The following is a 19,053-nucleotide window of genomic DNA, read 5'->3' as shown; positions in this document are numbered from 1 at the left end:
ATGTTGAGAGGCTTAATGTTGGGACTATGTTGAAGAATAAATATGCGATTTTAAACGTAAGAATGGTACTTCAATGTACTTTTTGCCTAATCTTGCTATTAGTTTTCGTTTGTGGTCTATAAGCGTGTGTGCATTCGTTTTTAATCTTCCCTCGTATTATTGATTAAACTTAAAAATTAATACATGCGAAATGCGATCCTAAAGATCACAATAAGATAGTGAACGACGAAGTAGTCATGATATGAGAAACTAAGAAAGTGGTTAACTGGCAATAAAATTTTTAATATAATGAATTATCACTCATTGTTTCGACTATAAACCATTAACGGATAAAAAGAATACATGTATTTGGTAGAGGAATGTCTCCATTGCATTTATATGTTAAAATATTAGTGATAAAATCCTTTTTAAGTTGATAAAATGGACATATTTAGTGTTTAGATATGGACAAGAAAAAGGAATATATTTGAATTCCTCGTAGTTACCATCGCAACCGGCAAATAAACACACGTCCCTTGATTGTAGCGTCACGGAGTCGACTGGCGGCAAAAACGCAAACTACATGGTGGGATACGTTATCGGGTGGGGAATTTTATTTTCTTTTTGCGATACGGCGAAAGTATCGTGAGATCCCAAAAGAAGACGGTCTCTCTATAGATTTGACACGCCCTCACATTCAAGAATAGCTGGACTTCGGTGTGTGCCTTTCGCCCACCGATTGGCTGAATCTGAAGCGTGTTTAGCGAAAGGTATTTATATGTATTTGCATATTCATTCAATCATCATCAATGGTTTGTTCAACTCAAAGAACCGTGTTCGGAAGTTATTGGCGCCCGAAAAACACTAAGTCTTGGTGTGTAAAACGTCTTTCAACACTTCCTCCTTCGTGTTTTCCCTGTTCAAACACTTCCCCGACTCGCTTAATGTATAAAAGTAGCAGAATCCCATGATAATCACCGTCAAAAACGTGAAATCCTAACTGTTCCGCCGATTATATACGAATTCATTTCGTTCTCTCTGGAGTAAACAGTGTTAATAAACAGATGGAAGTTGAATTGATAAAGGTGTACATTCAAAAACATAATTCTCATTCGATAAACGTTGGAAAATTTCAACTTAAACACGCTTTTTCATGGATCCTGTACATGTTTGATGTTTTAATGTTTCAAAAATGCCGTTCTTTATCACTCGACAACGATATCCATCCTTATTCATTTGCCAGTGAATCATCTAGTCAAGCGAAGTTATAATTCCCCCTTTCCTTTTACAAGATACTAAATATATAATCATTTAAATCGATTATAGAATAAACGCGGTGGGTTAATGTTATAATCTAAGGTTCGCACCTCAGAGTGTATTAGTAATAGATGCATTCATAGAGTTCTAATGCCTCCACTTAAAACATTTAAGCGTATACTATGCATGTATGCTTGTGAAAGGCTTGTCATTACCGTGACTCATTTCATATCTAAGACATAAACACACACACACACTATATTTATATATTCATGTAGAGCGTTGGATTACTGACCGGGTCACGGGCTCAAATTCCCGGGCGTCTCTCTGGGCACCTGTAGCTCTACCCAAGTTATCTGTACCTTAACAGGGTACCAGATGTCTTCCTCAAGGGAAACCATGACCGGCACAGTGTATTAAGGTACAGGTCCCAATTAATATAGCATCGTACTTATTATAATGCGTAAATTTCACCCAATTCCGTTAATAAGGCTAAGTAGTACTGCGTGAAACAGACCTTCGGGTAGATTACTACTGTGTTTATGGTTTAAATATATATATATATATATATATATATATATATATATATATATATATATATATATATATATATATATATATGTTTTTTATGATTTATATGTAAATCCGGACGAATTTCAAATTGAATTTTATCCCGCCATATCGTAGTTTCACTGTATAATACGATTGGCATTCTTTGAAACCTATAGGCATCTAGTAAACCGTCAGAAGAACCTACGAAATAGCAGACAGAGATGTATATACGTATTCAAATACGCGGAGTTCAATCGATAACAGCCGTATTATTAGTGTATATATATATATATATATACACACACATATATATATATATACATGTATTTATATATATCTAGCGGTAATCCAGTGGGTAGAGCGTTGGACTGCTGCCCGGAGGGTCCCGGGTTCGATTCCCGGGCAAGGCACTCTGGGCACCTGCAGCTCCACCCAAGCTAAAGCGATTTTTCGGGTACCAGGTCTTCCTGGGAAACCATAACCGGCACAGGGAAAGGAAATGGCCCTCCTTAATACCCTGATGTGTGAATTTCATACGCCGGAAATATAGGGCTTAGTACTGGGTGAACTCTACCATCAACAATACCAAACCGACCTTCGGGTTGATTAGTACTGTGTTCTGTTTTTTGATATATATATATATATATATATATATATATATATATATATATATATATATATATATATATATATATATATATATATATATATTTCGATTAAATAATAATAGTTTTACTAGATTTGATTCTTCTTTTTCATTAGTACCACCCAACCAAAAGAACTGTATTTTACGATATTATGTGACTATAAGTACGAGGGTCATCCGGAAAGTAGTACCCGTTCGTGAAATAAAGACACAAAAGTAAATATTAACAAACATAAAAAATTTTATTTGAAAGAGGATACTTTAAACTACTTCTCAACATAATCTCCAAGCAAATTAAGGCATTTGTCATAACGTGTGACAAGTTTCTGTATTCCTGCTGCATAGTCCTTCGCCGCCAGCTCATTGAGATACGCGAGGGACCCATCTTGCACAAATTTTTGCATAATGCAGATGGTGTTTAACAATTTCATGAACAATTGTTCGAGAAACATTGGGAAAATGCTCACAGATGTCATCAATTGTGACGCGCCGATCGTTCCTCACGAATTCGTCAACTGAGCTCACCAGTTGGTCTGTAATGACAGACGGTCTCTCCGAACGCTCATCGTCGTGTGTGTTCCCCCTCCCCATGTTGAAGTTGCGACACCACCGCCGAACAGACGACTCGTCCATTACATTGTCTCCATACACCTCCTTTAATTGGCGATGAATATCACATGGGCGAACGTTTCTTGCATTGAGGAATTTAATCACTGCCCTCACTTCACAACTGGCGGCGTTCTCAATTTTTTTAAACATTGTAAACAATCACAGAAACAACACAGGCAATGCTAGCGTCACGCAACTTGGCTCAGAGAAGGCAGACAAGCCACTGAAGCTATCTGACCTCGTCCAGCGGCTACTCGCGTCGTCAGCACTTCATGCGGCACGAACGGGTACTACTTTCCGGATGACCCTCGTATATATATATGTTCACGGTGAGACCCCAATGTTACAAATATCATAATTTATGTTATCATAAAATGTACAACATTTTCTGTCATTTCCCAACAAAAGTTCCAAACATTGCGAATGTATTTCAAAACTCATATTTAAAAGATATTTTTTTCCACAGATAACCCACTCCATTTTACACAAAGCTGTATTGGAAGAAGAAGATATCCTTGTTTCTCATGGAGAATCAAATTTATTCTCTCAACTCTGCGTACATTGTAGGAAAGGATCACATTCTACATACATTCTTTTGTCAAGTTAAATCTCTTTATTTTCTTCTGGCAATTACAAGGGCGATTCTAAAAGTAAGGTCTCCTATTTTCTTTTTTTAATGAAAAATCAAGTTTATTCTCTCAACTTTGCATACATCGTTGTGTTTAGGTTGAGCATTTAGCTATTTTTCTACACAGTTGCCTTGACGATCAATCACTTTTTGCATCCTAGGAAGCAGCTTTTCAATACCAGCATCGTACCTTTCTCCCGTCTCGTCACACGAAGCCAACTATGACGACTGCTTCTTGCATTTTTCCTCCTCTGTCTTGAATTTCTGTCCTCCAAAGGTGTTTTTTGAGAGCGGGAAACGAGTGGTAGTTCGCTTGGGGGCAACGTCCTTCGGGCTGTAAGGAGGGTGGTCGATGATATATCCCATCAGCCGAATACATTGAGTAGGGTGGTCATCGTTTGATGCGAAGACACGTGGACGTGCAATGTAATGATATGCAAACACACTCCTTTGGTGAGGAGACACCTTGTTTGTAACTGATTGACCTCCGACACATAATATTCTGCAGCACAGAGAAGTAGCCACTACTCTCTCTTCATTTTATAAGGCCTTCCTTTATCTAAATGAAGGGTAATTCCCTCTGGTTATTGCGCACCACCATCTCGTCAATTGGAGCCACCGTTGTTGATTCCAATGGCTAACTTGGCCGCCCCATCCACCTTTGGATGATATCCAAGCCGAATGCATTGAGTAGGCTGGTCATTTGATGTGAAGACATGTGGACGTGCATTATTATGATGCAAATACACTCCCATGATGTGCCTCACCTCATTCTTTTGTTTTGGTGATGGCTTGCCCAAGTTTATTTAGAGTCTAACAGTAGCTTTCTGAGTTCATTCTTGTTCCTTTTGGCGTGAAACCCAACAAATATACTACTATACCCAACGAATATTATCAAAACCCTAACCCCATCCTCCCTTACCCTTTCCTCCTGGTGCTGCACCCCCTGCCACACACCTTTTTGGTGGCTTGCAGGGTATATATGTAGATGTAGAACAGAACACCCTTCCTGTCCTTGAAAACAGTAGCCATAGCCTTTCCTCGCTGACTTCTCTGTATTTGAACTATTTGGGCTTCGCTGAGGTCGTTTGATGCCATTGTTTTGACTGTTCCTTCATTTCCGGAGTGTAATGATGTGTTCAGTTTGGTCTCCAGTCACTATCGAATCCAGAAATCGGATCTGAAGTGCAACAAGCAGTCGTGAGTTGGCTTCATGATGCAGCGGGAGAAAGGTACGAAGCCATTATCAAAAAGCTTCTTACAAGGATGCAAAAAGTGATTGATTGTCAAGGGGACTGTGATTAAAAAAAAAAGAATACGAGGATGGTCCCATAAGTACCCGTCCTTACCTAGAAATGGCGTCAGTTGTTTGGAAAATATCACTGTATTAGTGAGTACACATTCTATAAAGCATATATTTAAAGTTTGAAGACGCCACATTGTTTAGGATATGTTTGACAGCCAGTTTTTGAGTTTCAAAATTAATGTAATTTTTTTTTTTACTAATTACTCGAAAAGATTTTTGCAAACACTAAAAATTCATCAAAGTACTCTCCTTGGGAATCTATACATTCTGCCCAGCAACTCTGCCATGACCGTTACACACCCTGGAAGGGGTCTTTGGTGACCTCTCGCAAGGTCTTCCAGTCGAGAGGTTATATCAAATTTTTTCGTGACAGTCTGCACACAAAGGTTTACAATAACTGATATCCTGTCATTTCCACAGCATGGAAAGCACTGAGACTGGTTTTGTGGCAAAGTTCAGCATCTCTCCTACATACTGCAAGTAGGTTGATCCCGCTCTGGCTAATAGGAAAAGCATGGGAATTTGAATCGCTTTACTTCTGGAACGAACCCTATATCTTCTTAATAAAGGTCTGCAGAAGGCAGTCTGCATTAGGCTATTCTGTTGCCTATTGACAATACCTTCAGCTCCACCCCTTAGCTGTGGTGTGGTCGTTTTTTCAGTCATAATTGTTATTTTACTGGCATCTTGTGAATTTAACACACAGTTAAGGGTTTTGTCCTAGGCAAACCCTGTCCTTACCTTTAATACCAGCATCCAGGCCAAATGACTATCTATTAGGTAATATACCGGTTAAGGTAGGTTTTAGAAGGACACAGATACCAAATAAAACATTTTGTGACTCCAAATAAAACACAAAATTCAGCATCCTACTCTACATCAGTTCTCTCTCCATCTCTGAGTACATTCTTCCTCCCTTCATCATGTCCAACATCCTTATATCTTGTTCCTTCCCTTTCCTTGTTTGCCTAACAATGTCCCCTCTATTACAGTCTTCAACATCCCACTATTGCCGATCAATATTCCCTTCATCCAAATCTTTCTTCTTGCTTCCTCCTCCTTATTAATATCTCCCAACAAACCCCTCACTCCTCGCCTTTCATCCATACTCAGTGCTCTATACTTTCTCATTTGTTTTCCTTCTTTCAGTCCATTCTCCATCCTTCCCCACACAGCCACATTAATATATATATCAATTGACGAGCCTCCAATCTACGTCTATCCCCCTGCTTCAATGACCACGTTTCCATAGCCACACACATTACTCCGCTCCATATCAAAGTTTTTACGAGTCTTTTCTTAACATACTTACTCAACGTCCCTCTCATCTTAACTCCCTCCTCCTTATGTGAAAGCCTCTTTGCCTAGTGCAATTCTTCTCCTTACGTCCCTACTACTTTGACCGTGTTGGTTTAAAACACCACCAAGATACGTTTAAACTGTTCTACCATCTATATCTTTTCCCATCTATTTTAATGTTTAGCCGAATGACTATGTGATATATTTTTCACATCAACTTTATATTTTTTATTCCATAAATTCTCTCCAAAAGTTACGTGATATTTTATTAAACAACCACAATTATATAATTTGGTAGCAGCAGGATAAACTTACAAAAACTTATCTATTGCACTGTTCCAGGCTTCACTTTGTTGATGTATTTATTATCCGTACTGAAGGGCCTTTACACCTTCCATAGACTTTGATTATATGGTACTACGCATTTCACTGACTTGTGGCATCATGAGGTACAAATTTTCTTAACAAACACTGCAAGAATACATGTATACTCTCTGGACACTAACCAATGATCTAGATACAATTCAAGACTTGGTGCGATACATGGCAATTGGAATTAAATTTGAAAAAATGCGTAGTAATACATTTTTGGGGAAAAGATTAATACAATCCCATATAGTTACAAAGTGAAACAAAAAGAAATTGCGAGGGTAGATTCCTTTTAAATACTTGGATGCAACAACTACTCATGATCTGCCCTGGAGAAAGCACATAGCACAATAAATATGTGGGGTCGTGCTGATTAAAAATTGGGATTAGTAAAAAGAGTGCTGGGTAAATGTGATGAAAAAGTGAAGGAACAATGTTTTCTTGCCCTAGTCAAGCCCCACCTAGAGTAACGAATGCTGCCAGTGTATATGGGATCCTCAAGAGATAAATTTGATTTCCGAATTAGATCGAGTCCAGCGGAGTGAGGGGGTTAGATTTGCCTCAAACATTGCTATGACCAACGCAGTAGCGTAACTACTTTGCTAGAAAATTTAGGCTGGGATTCCCTTTACACAGCAGCGTTTACAATATAGATTGAACTTATTAAATACACTTAGAAGATGGGTCCTTTTCCGATGACATCAAGAACATAATACGAACCCCAACGTATTACGGACGGAGGGATCAGGAATGTAAGATTAGAGAGAGATTGACTACAAGCCTGACAGGTTTAAAATGTCATTTATTCCAAGAACAATAAGAGACCAGAATGCTTGTAATCGAAATCCCTAAGGAGTCGGCTTAACATAATAAGTATTAACCTACAAGGTAGCGACTGCGCATGTAAAACTAGTATATTTATATATTTTTTTTGTAGGTTCCCCTTACCTTTCCCCATTCATTTGAAACACCCTAATCCCCTCATCCCTCACCCTTTCCTCTTGGTGATGCACCCCCTGCCACACACCTTTTTGGTGGCTTGCAGGGTATTGATGTAGATGTCAGAGTTGGGGTGAAGGCGATCAGGTAAGTTGGAGGGTTGGTTTGACCAATTGCTGGCTAGTTGCTCGGAAATGAGTGTAATGGGAGACGAGAACAATTGCTCATTACTAAGTGTCATGTAGGGATTTGCAATGTGTCTTCTAATCTCCGTTTGCTCAAGAGCATCCATTTTTAATCCTTGAGGGAGTTAATGTAATATTTCATGGATGGAATCACTGCTCTGGCCGAATTCCAGTCAGTTCTCGATCGTTGGTATTTTAATTTTTGTGACACTTCGCGTGTTCATTGACTGGTAAACTTGATATATCTCCCCGTCTCACAGACATCAAAGGTATGGGACCGACCAGCATAATGAGATAATTGTAATACTTTTTATGACGATCAGACAGGTCAAAAGTTCTCGCACCGTTTGCTATGTATAAATTTGTACCTGGTGATGCTACAAGTCAGTGTAATGCTTTGTACCTTACGAAGGCGGTTTAATAAGTACCCATGTTAGAAATGAAGAAACCATTTTTTCAAAATCATTTCTGTATATTTTTCAACATAATCCCCTTTATTAGAAAGATACACTTCTCCCAACATTCCAGCAATTTTTTTAACCCCTCCAAAAAATAGGATTTGTCGAACTCTCTCCAAAATACGCCTCTGTCTCTCGGTGATCAGGCAATGCTAGCGTCACGCAACTTGGCTCAGAGAAGGCAGACAAGCCACTGAAGCTATCTGACCTCGTCCAGCGGCTACTCGCGTCGTCAGCACTTCATGCGGCATGAACGGGTACTACTTTCCGGATGACCCTCGTATAAATGATTCGTGGGAAAGATTTCGCTAATCCGGCGAGGGAATCTCATTCGAATGGAATGCGTATTTGTTGGTTTTAACCACCGCACCTTATATGTATATATATTTGATGGTGAGATGTGTATGGGGTAGGAGAAACAAGGAAGATGTTGCAGGTGACCTCACCGTTCCCAGACAGCTGGGGCAGTAGGGAGTTGTCCAAGGTCACGTCGGGAGAAAGCAGGCAATCCTTCGCGTGATTTTCACGGCCACGGGCACATGAACAGCGCCGGGATCGTTCTCACATTTCAATGCTCAAAACCATATCTCAAATCATTCGCATGAAGTGGCTGCTTCTAATTTGTGGGGATAAAACATTGTCATATATAGATGGAATGCCATGTTACGTAGGGTTTCCACCACTTCCAGAGCTTCCTATTGATATTCTTGCCGTTTTTGTGCATATATATATATATATATATATATATATATATATATATATATATATATATATATATATATATATATATATATATATATATATATATATATATATATATGTACACACACACATATATATATATATATATATATATATATACATATATATATTTATATAGCTGTCCGTTGCTGTTCAACCTGTTTGCAGAGGAAATTAATTGATTGATTAAAGAGGCATTGGCAGAACTCGAGGTAGGAATGATAGTGGGCGGGAATTCGTAAAATCAGTTAGGTTTGCTGATGACCAAGCTTTAGTTAATGTCAGTCAGCCAATAGAGGGGTTGTAAGCATTGCTGAGTTAATTGGAAGCTCAGTGCGACGGATTTGGGATGAGAATCAATATTAATAAAACAAAGGTTATGCGATTTTCTAGAAAGCAAAAGGCTTAACATTAAAATAGGAGGGAAATTAAACTAGAGCGGGTAGAACAGTTTACGTATCTCAGTAGTGTTTTCGACCAACACGGTATCTAAGTAGTAGGGACGTAAGGGGAAGAATTGCGCTAGGCAAAGAGGCTTTCTAAGGAGGAGGGAGTTAAGATGACAGGGACGTTGAGTAAGGATATTAAGAAAAGACTCGTTAGAATACTTTGATAATGAGCGTAGCTATTTATGGCGCGGAAACGTGGTAATTGAAGCAGGAGGATAGACGTAGACTGGAGGCTTTGAAATGTGAGTTTTGGAGAATATTGGTGAAGGTGAAATGGACCGAAAGAAGGAAAACAAATGAGGAAGTACTTGGTATGGTGGGCGAAGAGAGGGGTTTGTTGGGAGATATTACTAATGAGGCACATGAAGAATGGATTAAGGGGGTATTGATTGGCAATAGTGGGGTGTTGAAGACTGTAATTGAGGGGAGAATGTTAATGGCAAACGAGGAAAGGGAAGGAACAGGAGATATGGATGTTGGACGGGATGAAGGGAAGAAGAAAGTACTCAGAGATTAAGAGGGACCTGATGTAGAGTAGGATGCTGGATTTTGTGTTTCGTTTGGAGTCACAACATATTTTTTGGTAGTTTTGTCCATCCAAAAACCATACCTTAACCGGTAGATTACCTTTTTATAAGTACTAGCTGTCCCGGCGATCTTCGTACCGCCTAAAAATCAATGATCAGTTTAATTGCACCATTTATAAATCAAGAATGGCTGCACTGATTTTAATCTTATTTGACTTGTTATATTAGAATAATTGAAAAAATATTTACTTAAACTCCAAAAAGAAATATCACAATGGTTTGTCAGAAAGACATTTTCTTTATTCAATCTACGTATCGAAAAATCATTGACGAATGGAGCCAATTGAACATTCGGGTATATTCTCTTGAGTCAAGCACCTTCTGATATACAGCATTTTTGTTGTGTTATCGGGCGCAAGAACAAATGAAGCGGATGGTTACCAACACGTGAACATGCCACATATAATTTACTGTGAGAAAATGATGGGTTTTCTAGATTTAGACCACAAATACTCAATGATTGGACTTGTCATTAGTTAATAGTCATCGCGAATGCAACAGGAATTGGAAATTGAATTCGTGTCAACTCATAGGGCATATCATGGGAATCCTCGGAATGAGAACTTCCTCGTATTTGTATTTTCCTTTTAGTATCGTCGTGTGAATCAGATTGATCATTAGCTCTTAACTGTGCAGTGGTAAGCCAGGCCCTTCCAAGGAGTTTAAAAATTCAGATGGATAGTTGGCGACTTCGTTTTCCTTCGTTACGGAGTCAATAGATTCAAATGAATGCAGATTTGATTCTGAATTACGAAGTTTAAATCTTCCAAATCTTCGTTCTTATCCACCAAAATTACTCGCTCACTCAACCATTTGTGGTTTTAATTGATATTCAGGAACACTTCGTTCATGAACTCATCTTTCGATTAAACGAAATAGCAATAACTCCGTGGAAATGAAATCCATTCGCTCGATTCGTCGGAAGTAACACGGCAATTACCGTAAGTCAACAATCGCTTGGAGAAATCATAAACAGACGGATCGTTTGGCAATGTGACTCTCAGTTGTTTGTTGTCAGTGGAATTTTCTTGACAGAACGCCACAGTTTTAATGATTTGAGGCAAGCTTTTATTTCATCGGCTGCAGTCGATATTTTGGACTGACCGGCACTGTTTGGCCGAAATCACCAGACAGTAAAATCATTGCGTCACCAAAGCATCTCGAGTCATTGCACAGATATTTCAATGTCCGGTCAAGTGCTTCCAATACGCGTTTTTGCGCCATCGTGCATTCGTCTCATATAATTTTAGATGCTAATAAAATTTATCATCATTGGGGACTAATTCGAAATGTTACATGTCACTTCTTCAGAATTTTGTAGTTTTAACGGCAATTTTAACGCTGAATGAGCCGAACGGCATCCTTCCAACAATGTGGCCGCCATTCCAGAAGAAGCAACTGCTACCAAAATGTACGATCTCGTAAGAACGGCGTTCAAAAGCAATTATATGAGGTATGTCTTCCCAATTCCACCCAGGGGTATCCAGGAAAAATAAACCACCATTTCCATCATCAATTGCCTTAATTAATGTATAATATACTTCCTTCTTTTGGGAAGTTCAGTAGGGGTACATTCGTTTGAACTGAGTGGTCCGATTCATGTCGATATTATTCCAAATCTCTAGCATCTCGTCGTTCATTTCACGATATGGCGGTGCTAATCCTAACTTCAGTAATAAACTGCCGCATTTCAGGTAACACATATCTTCAATCAACAGCAAAGCCTGGTAATGCATCTCCTAAATTAAATCAATATTGAGTTTTCTTGAACTTACAAGAATTCTATGTAAAATGTCTTCTGGTATTATCCTTGTACTGGTTCCACAGGTCACGTGGATTGGATGTGAAGCACGTCGAAAGGATTATAGCAAATAATATGCATATCTGACTTTGAGATGCTGGAATAGTTGCTTCAGCCATTGTCGTGTCCCAATGATTATCGTTTTCAAGCAAATTGAGCTCTTGACATGCAGCAAGAAATGTTGGGCACACTTTACCATTAATAGTTGGTAGTAATTCGAACGATGTTGGCACTGGAACATTCACCAGTAACAATCGCCAATAGAAGCGTTCATCATTCTACGGATAAACAGTATAAATATATCAAGGAGCATCAGTGGAAAGCACATCCAGACGATCAGGAACCACGTCACCTTGTTTCCGACCCTGAGATTTATTCGATGTAGCGATACGATTTCGATCTTTCACGATACGATGTTACGATAAGATACATTTACGATATTTTAATGGTTATCCTGCTATTATGGGGTGAGAAGAATCCAAAAAAAGTAAATATAATAAAAATCGGCGATACGATACAATATTTTACGATACGATATTTTACGAAACGATACTTTAACGGTAAAAAATGGTCATTCGGCTATTCTGGGTTGAGGCCAATTCAAAATAGCAAATGTTGAATACGACGATACGTGTTACGATACGATATTTTTACGATATTTTCATGGTTATTCTACTATTCTAGGGTAAGACGCGTGCAAAAAAACAAATATAATAAAAATCGACGATACGATACAATATTTTACGATCCGATATTTAAACGATATATAAATTGTTATTCTGCTATTCTGGGTTGGGGCAAATTCAAAATACCAAATGGTGAAATCGACGATACGATATTTTTACGACATTTAATGGTTATTCTACTATTCTGGGGTGAGACGAATCCAGAAAAACCAAATATAATAAAAATCGACGATACAATATCATATTTTAAGATATGATATTTTACAATACGATACTTTAACCATATATAAATTGTCATTCGGCTATCCTGGGTTGAGGCAAATCCAAAACACCATATATAATTGAAATTGGCGATATTATACGGTATATAACGATATGATATATTACTATACGATATTAAGATACGATACTTTAATTGTTACAAGACAAAAAGCTTAAAGCTGAACAAGCTTGTGCTTCCTTCCTGGATTAGTGAAACCCTACTTTGGACACTTCTCCGAAGCATTTTACTTATAGCCACATAGTATTGTGCAACAGTTCATCTGGAGTATATGGAGAATTGGACTGTTATTCGAAATATAACGCCAAAGCAACAATAACACTGATATTGATAATAATAGTGGTTCTTATCGATTGCACTCCATGTACTTGAACACGTATATATACATCTCTCGGCCACTTTGAAGGTTATTTTGACTGTTTACTAGATGCCTATAGCTTTCAACAATGCCAAGTGCAACATCCAAGGAAACTACAACATGGCTAGAGATTCAAAAATTGAAAGTTGTCCGGATTTGAGAATTGCACATTGTGTTTACGTATGTTCTAAGCTGCGTTCGTGCATGTAAGCATAATTTGCGTATTTATTTGGTTATATATTGATTGCTGTTAAAAATATTGATTTAAGCATTCAGCACTGAACCGTAATAATCATCATTGGTTAATTAATGATTGCGCTTTTACATTCAGACAAAAAGACCCATTTGTTTGCGGATGGTAACAAGGAGTGCGAGTCAAAACAATATGAATGATAATAAGATTGCCACATTGTTCTACTATGACTGTCAATCGGGTGAACAAGCATTTTCATGTGAAGAAGACACTGTCTTGATCTGTGAAACACTGAAGGGCTTGGATTTTGAAATATTATCTGAAGACAGTTTTGAAGATGAGGTTGCTATTGACTCTGACGATGCAGAAGATGATGTTCACCCTGAAGATGAAGATTCTTCTGGATCTGACACTGAAATGAACCATGTTGACAAGCAGATTGGCAAAAATTCCACTAGTCATTCCTCTAAAGGCATACCAGTCATGAAGAATATCAGGCCAATAGATTTGGATAAATTCCTCAAAAAAGGTAGTTGAAAAAAACAAGAAATAAATTATATCCTATGTGAGATGGCTTACATATGAGTCCTTCATTCTTTCAAACTTCTTGGGTTTAACAGCTATAATTCATTTTGCATGACATGGCTTAAATATGGGTGCTTAACCCATTCAAACCTGCTGGGTTAAATAAAAAGAAAATATGAGATGGCTTACATATGTTTCCTTCAATGTTTCAAATCTCCTGGGTTTAATAGCGATGATCAATTTGAAATGAGATGGCTTAAATATGGGTTCTGAAATATTTCATACCTTGTGTGTTAGATAATAATATGTGAGATGGCTAATACATGGTTGCTTCAATCTTTCAAACCTCCTGTGCTTAATAACAATAATTAAATATTTATGAGCTTGCTTAAATATTAGTGCTTATTTCTTTCTAACCCTCTGGGTCAAATAATAATATGTGAGATGTCTTGCATATGGTCACTTCAATCTTTCAAACCTCCTGTGTTTAATAGCAATCATTAATTATTCATGAGATGCTAACAAATAGGTGCTTAATGTTTCAAACCTCCTAGGCTATTTAGTAATAGTATATGAGTTGGATGACATATGGGTCCCCCAAACTTACAAATCTCCTGGGTTAAATAGCAATAATTAATTATACATAAGATGGCTTATGTATGGGTATTTTAAATTTCTAAGACTCCTGGACTAAATGATTATAATAAATTGGATTGCTTACATATGGGTCCTTCAATTTTTCAAATCTCCTAGGTTTCACAGCAATAATAAATGGTACATAAGATTGCGAATATATGGGAACTTCAATTTTTCAAAACTCTTGGACTCAATAATACTAATTGATAACACATGAGATTGCATACATATGGCCTTGTATCTGAAACTGACATTACATACACCATGGCTCTTCTCAATTTCCAGTTGCTGATGAGAAGTCCTGTTCCAGTTGTATTTTGCTCTACTTCATAGTACCTCAGGAAGGTTATGAATTTAAGACGCGGGAAGGTAAAACCCTGCCGCTTTTCAACATGTGGAAGAAATTTACGGGAGCTTCTTGTCCAGTACTGTTTTTCATTCAGGTAAACCATCTTGACCCAAATACCTTTTCCCCTTAGAGCATGGTATGGCCAGATTGTTAGGACTCCATTTTGTTATCTGTAGGAAAAATCATATCTTAAATCCACAATGCATATTCATAAAGTAAGGGCCGTTTTGTCACAGGAAAAGCTATACTCATATGAAACACATTTTATTGGCTGCACTTTTAGTTAGTTTAGAAACCTACTTCATGTCTCTACATAATCACTGTTCACTTCTAAGCATTTTTCGTACCTTTGGACTAGCTTCTTATAACCCCTCTGAGCATAGAAGCTCGCCACCTGAGAGAGTTGAACCAGTTGATATCAATGCCGTTCTTGAGTTCCTCTTCATGGTTTCAGAACGTTGTCCACCGAGCCACTGTTTCAAGTGCTAGAGGAGGAAGTAGTCCCTAGGAGAAAGGTCAGGGCTGTATATGCTGGGGGGCCCTAAAACTGTCTCGTCCACTGGGCGTTCTTTGTGCTCTTGGTGGTGGTCGGCTTAGCATTTTCAGTACACCCACCTTGCACACAATTTGTGGTATCCGTGGTATTACGGGACAATATTGAATACAGCAGTGCATACAAGTTGAGGAAATTGTTCAGCCAGGCCATTAATCATCAATTGACAAACACATCGCAGTTTTTGTTCCACTTACGAAACAATTTCATTGGTCAGAATACTGGTCCAGCCACTTTGGCTCTTCGTAAATGGACTTTTGTTCGTCATATTTTTAAAATATCACGGTAACATTGTCTCTGACCTTTCCTTCATTCTCATAACTAACTGTAGGTCCATTAACCAGGGTCTCTAACTCCCGTTGAATCAATTTCATTTGCATCCGACAATCCTTTTGCAATACAAGAATCGTATGACAGAAGAACGCACTTCACAGCTGGCGGGAGGATGAACGATTGTGTCTAAGACATTGTTGTTTTCATGCATGGACAAGTTAATGACTTCTGATACAAAACAAATGCTGCTATAGCTTCTCAATGAATCAGTAGATGGCACTGCAGGAGTAAAACTGATCTGAAGCGACAATATTTAAATACAAGCAAACGGCCCTTACTCTATGAATACTACCTTGATCAAAAAGTTCCCGGAATAACCACCGTGTGGCGCTCCCATCGTTCCGATTTGAGTTCTGTTTTTTTTGTTAAATTGGTACATCTGTTGTTGATATTCCCTTTAAATCTTAGTGTCATAACTTGACATTTGCAAAAGTTACGGTCGGTTTTCGGTATGTCCATCAGTGCTTCCTGCGATTTTTCCATTACTTCCTCTCGGCTGCTAAAACGCGTTCCCCGTAATGGTTATTTAACTCGATTGAACAGAAAGAAGTCACAGGGAGCCAAATCAGGTGAATTCGGTGGCTGTTGGATGGTATTTGTTGCATTTTTCGTCAAAAAATTACGAATAATGATAGCACTGTGCGACGGTGCGTTATCATGTTGCAAAATCCACGAGTTTTCTGCCCACATTTCTGGTCTCTTTCGGCGAATTGCTTCACGCAAACGTCTCATAACACCCAAATAATACTCTTTGTTTACTGTCTGGCCTTCTGGCAAAAATTCATGATGCACTACACCGTTGTAATCCATGAAAACCGTCAGCATTGCCTTCTTTTTTGACTGAAAACGACGTGGTTTTTTTGGTCTCGGCTCATTTGGTGAACGCCATTCACTTGCCTGATGTCTGGATTGCGTGTCGTACTCATAAACCCACGTCTCGTCTCCAGTAATGACCCTTTTGATGAATGTGGGATCGGATTCAGCCTCGCAAATCATGTCTTTTGCGACGTCAACACGGTCTCTTTTTTGCATGAAATTGAGGTCTTTTGGCACCAACTTTGCTGCTACACGACGGAAACCCAAATCATTAACCACAATGTCTTGGGCGGATCCATAGGCAATGTTCAGGTCCTCCGCTATTTCTCTGATGGTTAATTTGCGGTTATTGACCAACATTTCTTTTACTTTATCAATTTTTTCACCGACTTTCGATGTCGATGGTCTGCCACTGCGTTCATCATCTTCGATTGACTCACGACCACTTCTGAACCGCTCGTGCCACTGGTAAACGACCGTTTTTTTTAGAGAATCGTTGCCGAAACACTTGTCCAACATTTCCAACGTCCGTGCGCCACTAAATCCGTTTTTTACGCAAAATTTAATACAAGTTCGTTGTTGCAAATTTAAATCCATTTCTGAAATTGTAAAAAATCGCCAACACACACAGAGATAGATGTACTCTTGGCTACGTAACTTTTGCAAATGTCAAGTTATGACACTAAGATTTAAAGGGAATATCAACAACAGATGTACCAATTTAACAAAAAAAACAGAACTCAAATCGGAACGATGGGAGCGCCACACGGTGGTTATTCCGGGAACTTTTTGATCAAGGTAGTATGCCTCGTATATGCACCATGTATAATCTAACTGATATTACTTACATATTCTCTTTTATATAAAAGCATTGATAATTATTATTATTATCATTAAAACTCTTATATGTGCAGACAGACAATGTCAGTTGGTATACAGGTTCCAAGTATTATAATCAAGCTTGCCTTTTGAAGAATAACATGGCATCTCAAATTCAATCAATATCATGAGAGAAAATTAATAAAACCGTTTGGAAAAATGGAATAAACTTAAAGGAAATTTCCAAGCGCCAATCTCTAATGCATATAAAAGGAAATATCCATCTTATTAAGATCAGTTTCCCAATCAAATAATAAGAGAAAGTCAAAACTTAAACTATTACCTACAATTTTATGCTACAAAAAACTCTAATTATTAAATAAACTGTTTACACATCTCTTCTTAAATGTGTTTACCCGGTTAAGGAAAGAGCTTGATTAGTTTTGCAGGTAAACTACTCCAATCAACAATAGTTTGATTAAGAAAAGAAAATATTCTTATATTTCTTCTTTGTCACCAGCATTTTCCCTTGAATTAATGATAATTTACCCTCATAAAATTTGGATTACCAACCTCTTTCCTTACTTCTGCTTTCCATAGTTTCCTCTCCCTTGAAAATTCTGAATAATCCACAAACCAACTGACTGCATGTAAGTCACCCTTTCCATCTTCGAATGCTTCTTCCCCAGTACATATCTAGTGAGAGTCTTTCTTTATAACCACTTCAGTTTTTCAATATGTCCCTCTTTGCTATTATTAAACATTGTTACATGGTTTCATAATCACTGCAACAGGGAATTACCTTAAATTAATGCTGAAGGTATCATCAATAGTTTATCCTACCTTCCTATAGTATTCCCAAACTTAGTTCCTCTAATTCATTTGATAGAGTACTTAACACTGTATTTGGCCAGGAGCTGTCTGACAACGAGCTCGGCATGGCAGAATTTTCGGCACCATCTTGGCGCACACCTTGTGCATGGCCAAATCCTGTGAAAGAATGCATTGGACGTTGGATGCAGACAGACCCAACTGATCTGCAATTTCTTCACTGGTTAAGCGTCGGTCTGTGTTCAGCAGTGTCCTCACTCTGTCCACATTCGTGTAGGTTCTTGCTGTCGATGGCCGTCCGGAGCAATGGTCGTCTACAACGAGCTCCCTACCCTCTTTTAACAACTTGTGCCACTCAAATATTGTCGAACGGCTTAAGGCAGTGTCCCCATAAGCCTGCTTGATCATATCGAGGGTCTCAGTTGCCATCTTCCCAAGTTTTGATCAAAACTTCACGGAATGACGTTGCTCTAAATTCAGATTCATTTTGTTTTTTGATGTGGACAAAAAACTTGCTTCACTAAAAACGGTGTCCTCACTCAACGACAGCCCGCAGGCGACTGAGGTTGGTGTTGGTCTGTTGCTAAGAGCCCCTTCCACCTTACCCTGCCAGGCAGATCACCCTTCACCACTCCATTCGCGACAGAGAAAATCAGTCCTACCACTTTTGGGTGCCGCCCTGTATATATGTATGTATATAGATGACTTTGTCAACGTAACATGCAGTCAATCGGGTTTAGTACTGGGTGAACTCTACCATCACCTACTAAACCGACCTTCAGGTTGATTACTGTGTCAATGGTTTCATGGTATACATATATGTGTGTGTATATATATGTTTATGCATTTATATATGGATGAACCTCATC

General features: G+C 38.4%; 1 protein-coding gene across 1 annotated transcript in view; it reads left to right on the top strand.

Moving 5' to 3' along the window:
* Positions 1 to 620: 620 nt before the first annotated feature.
* LOC139693253 (uncharacterized) overlaps positions 621 to 19,053 on the top strand; it is a 28,514-nt gene continuing 10,081 nt past the window's right edge. The window contains exons 1-3 of the mRNA XM_071591359.1: positions 621 to 749; positions 13,461 to 13,851; positions 14,769 to 14,926. Coding sequence (XP_071447460.1) covers positions 13,485 to 13,851; positions 14,769 to 14,926 — 525 coding nt within the window. The 5' untranslated portion in view covers positions 621 to 749; positions 13,461 to 13,484. The remainder of the gene's footprint in view (positions 750 to 13,460; positions 13,852 to 14,768; positions 14,927 to 19,053) is intronic.

This window comes from Hetaerina americana, unplaced genomic scaffold (genome assembly GCF_022747635.1).
Source record: "Hetaerina americana unplaced genomic scaffold, ioHetAmer1.1.p SCAF_45, whole genome shotgun sequence".
NCBI classification, from domain to species: Eukaryota; Metazoa; Arthropoda; class Insecta; order Odonata; family Calopterygidae; genus Hetaerina; species Hetaerina americana.
The sequence above is the reverse complement of the archived record's forward strand: the minus strand, read 5'-3'. Positions and strand labels throughout refer to the sequence as shown.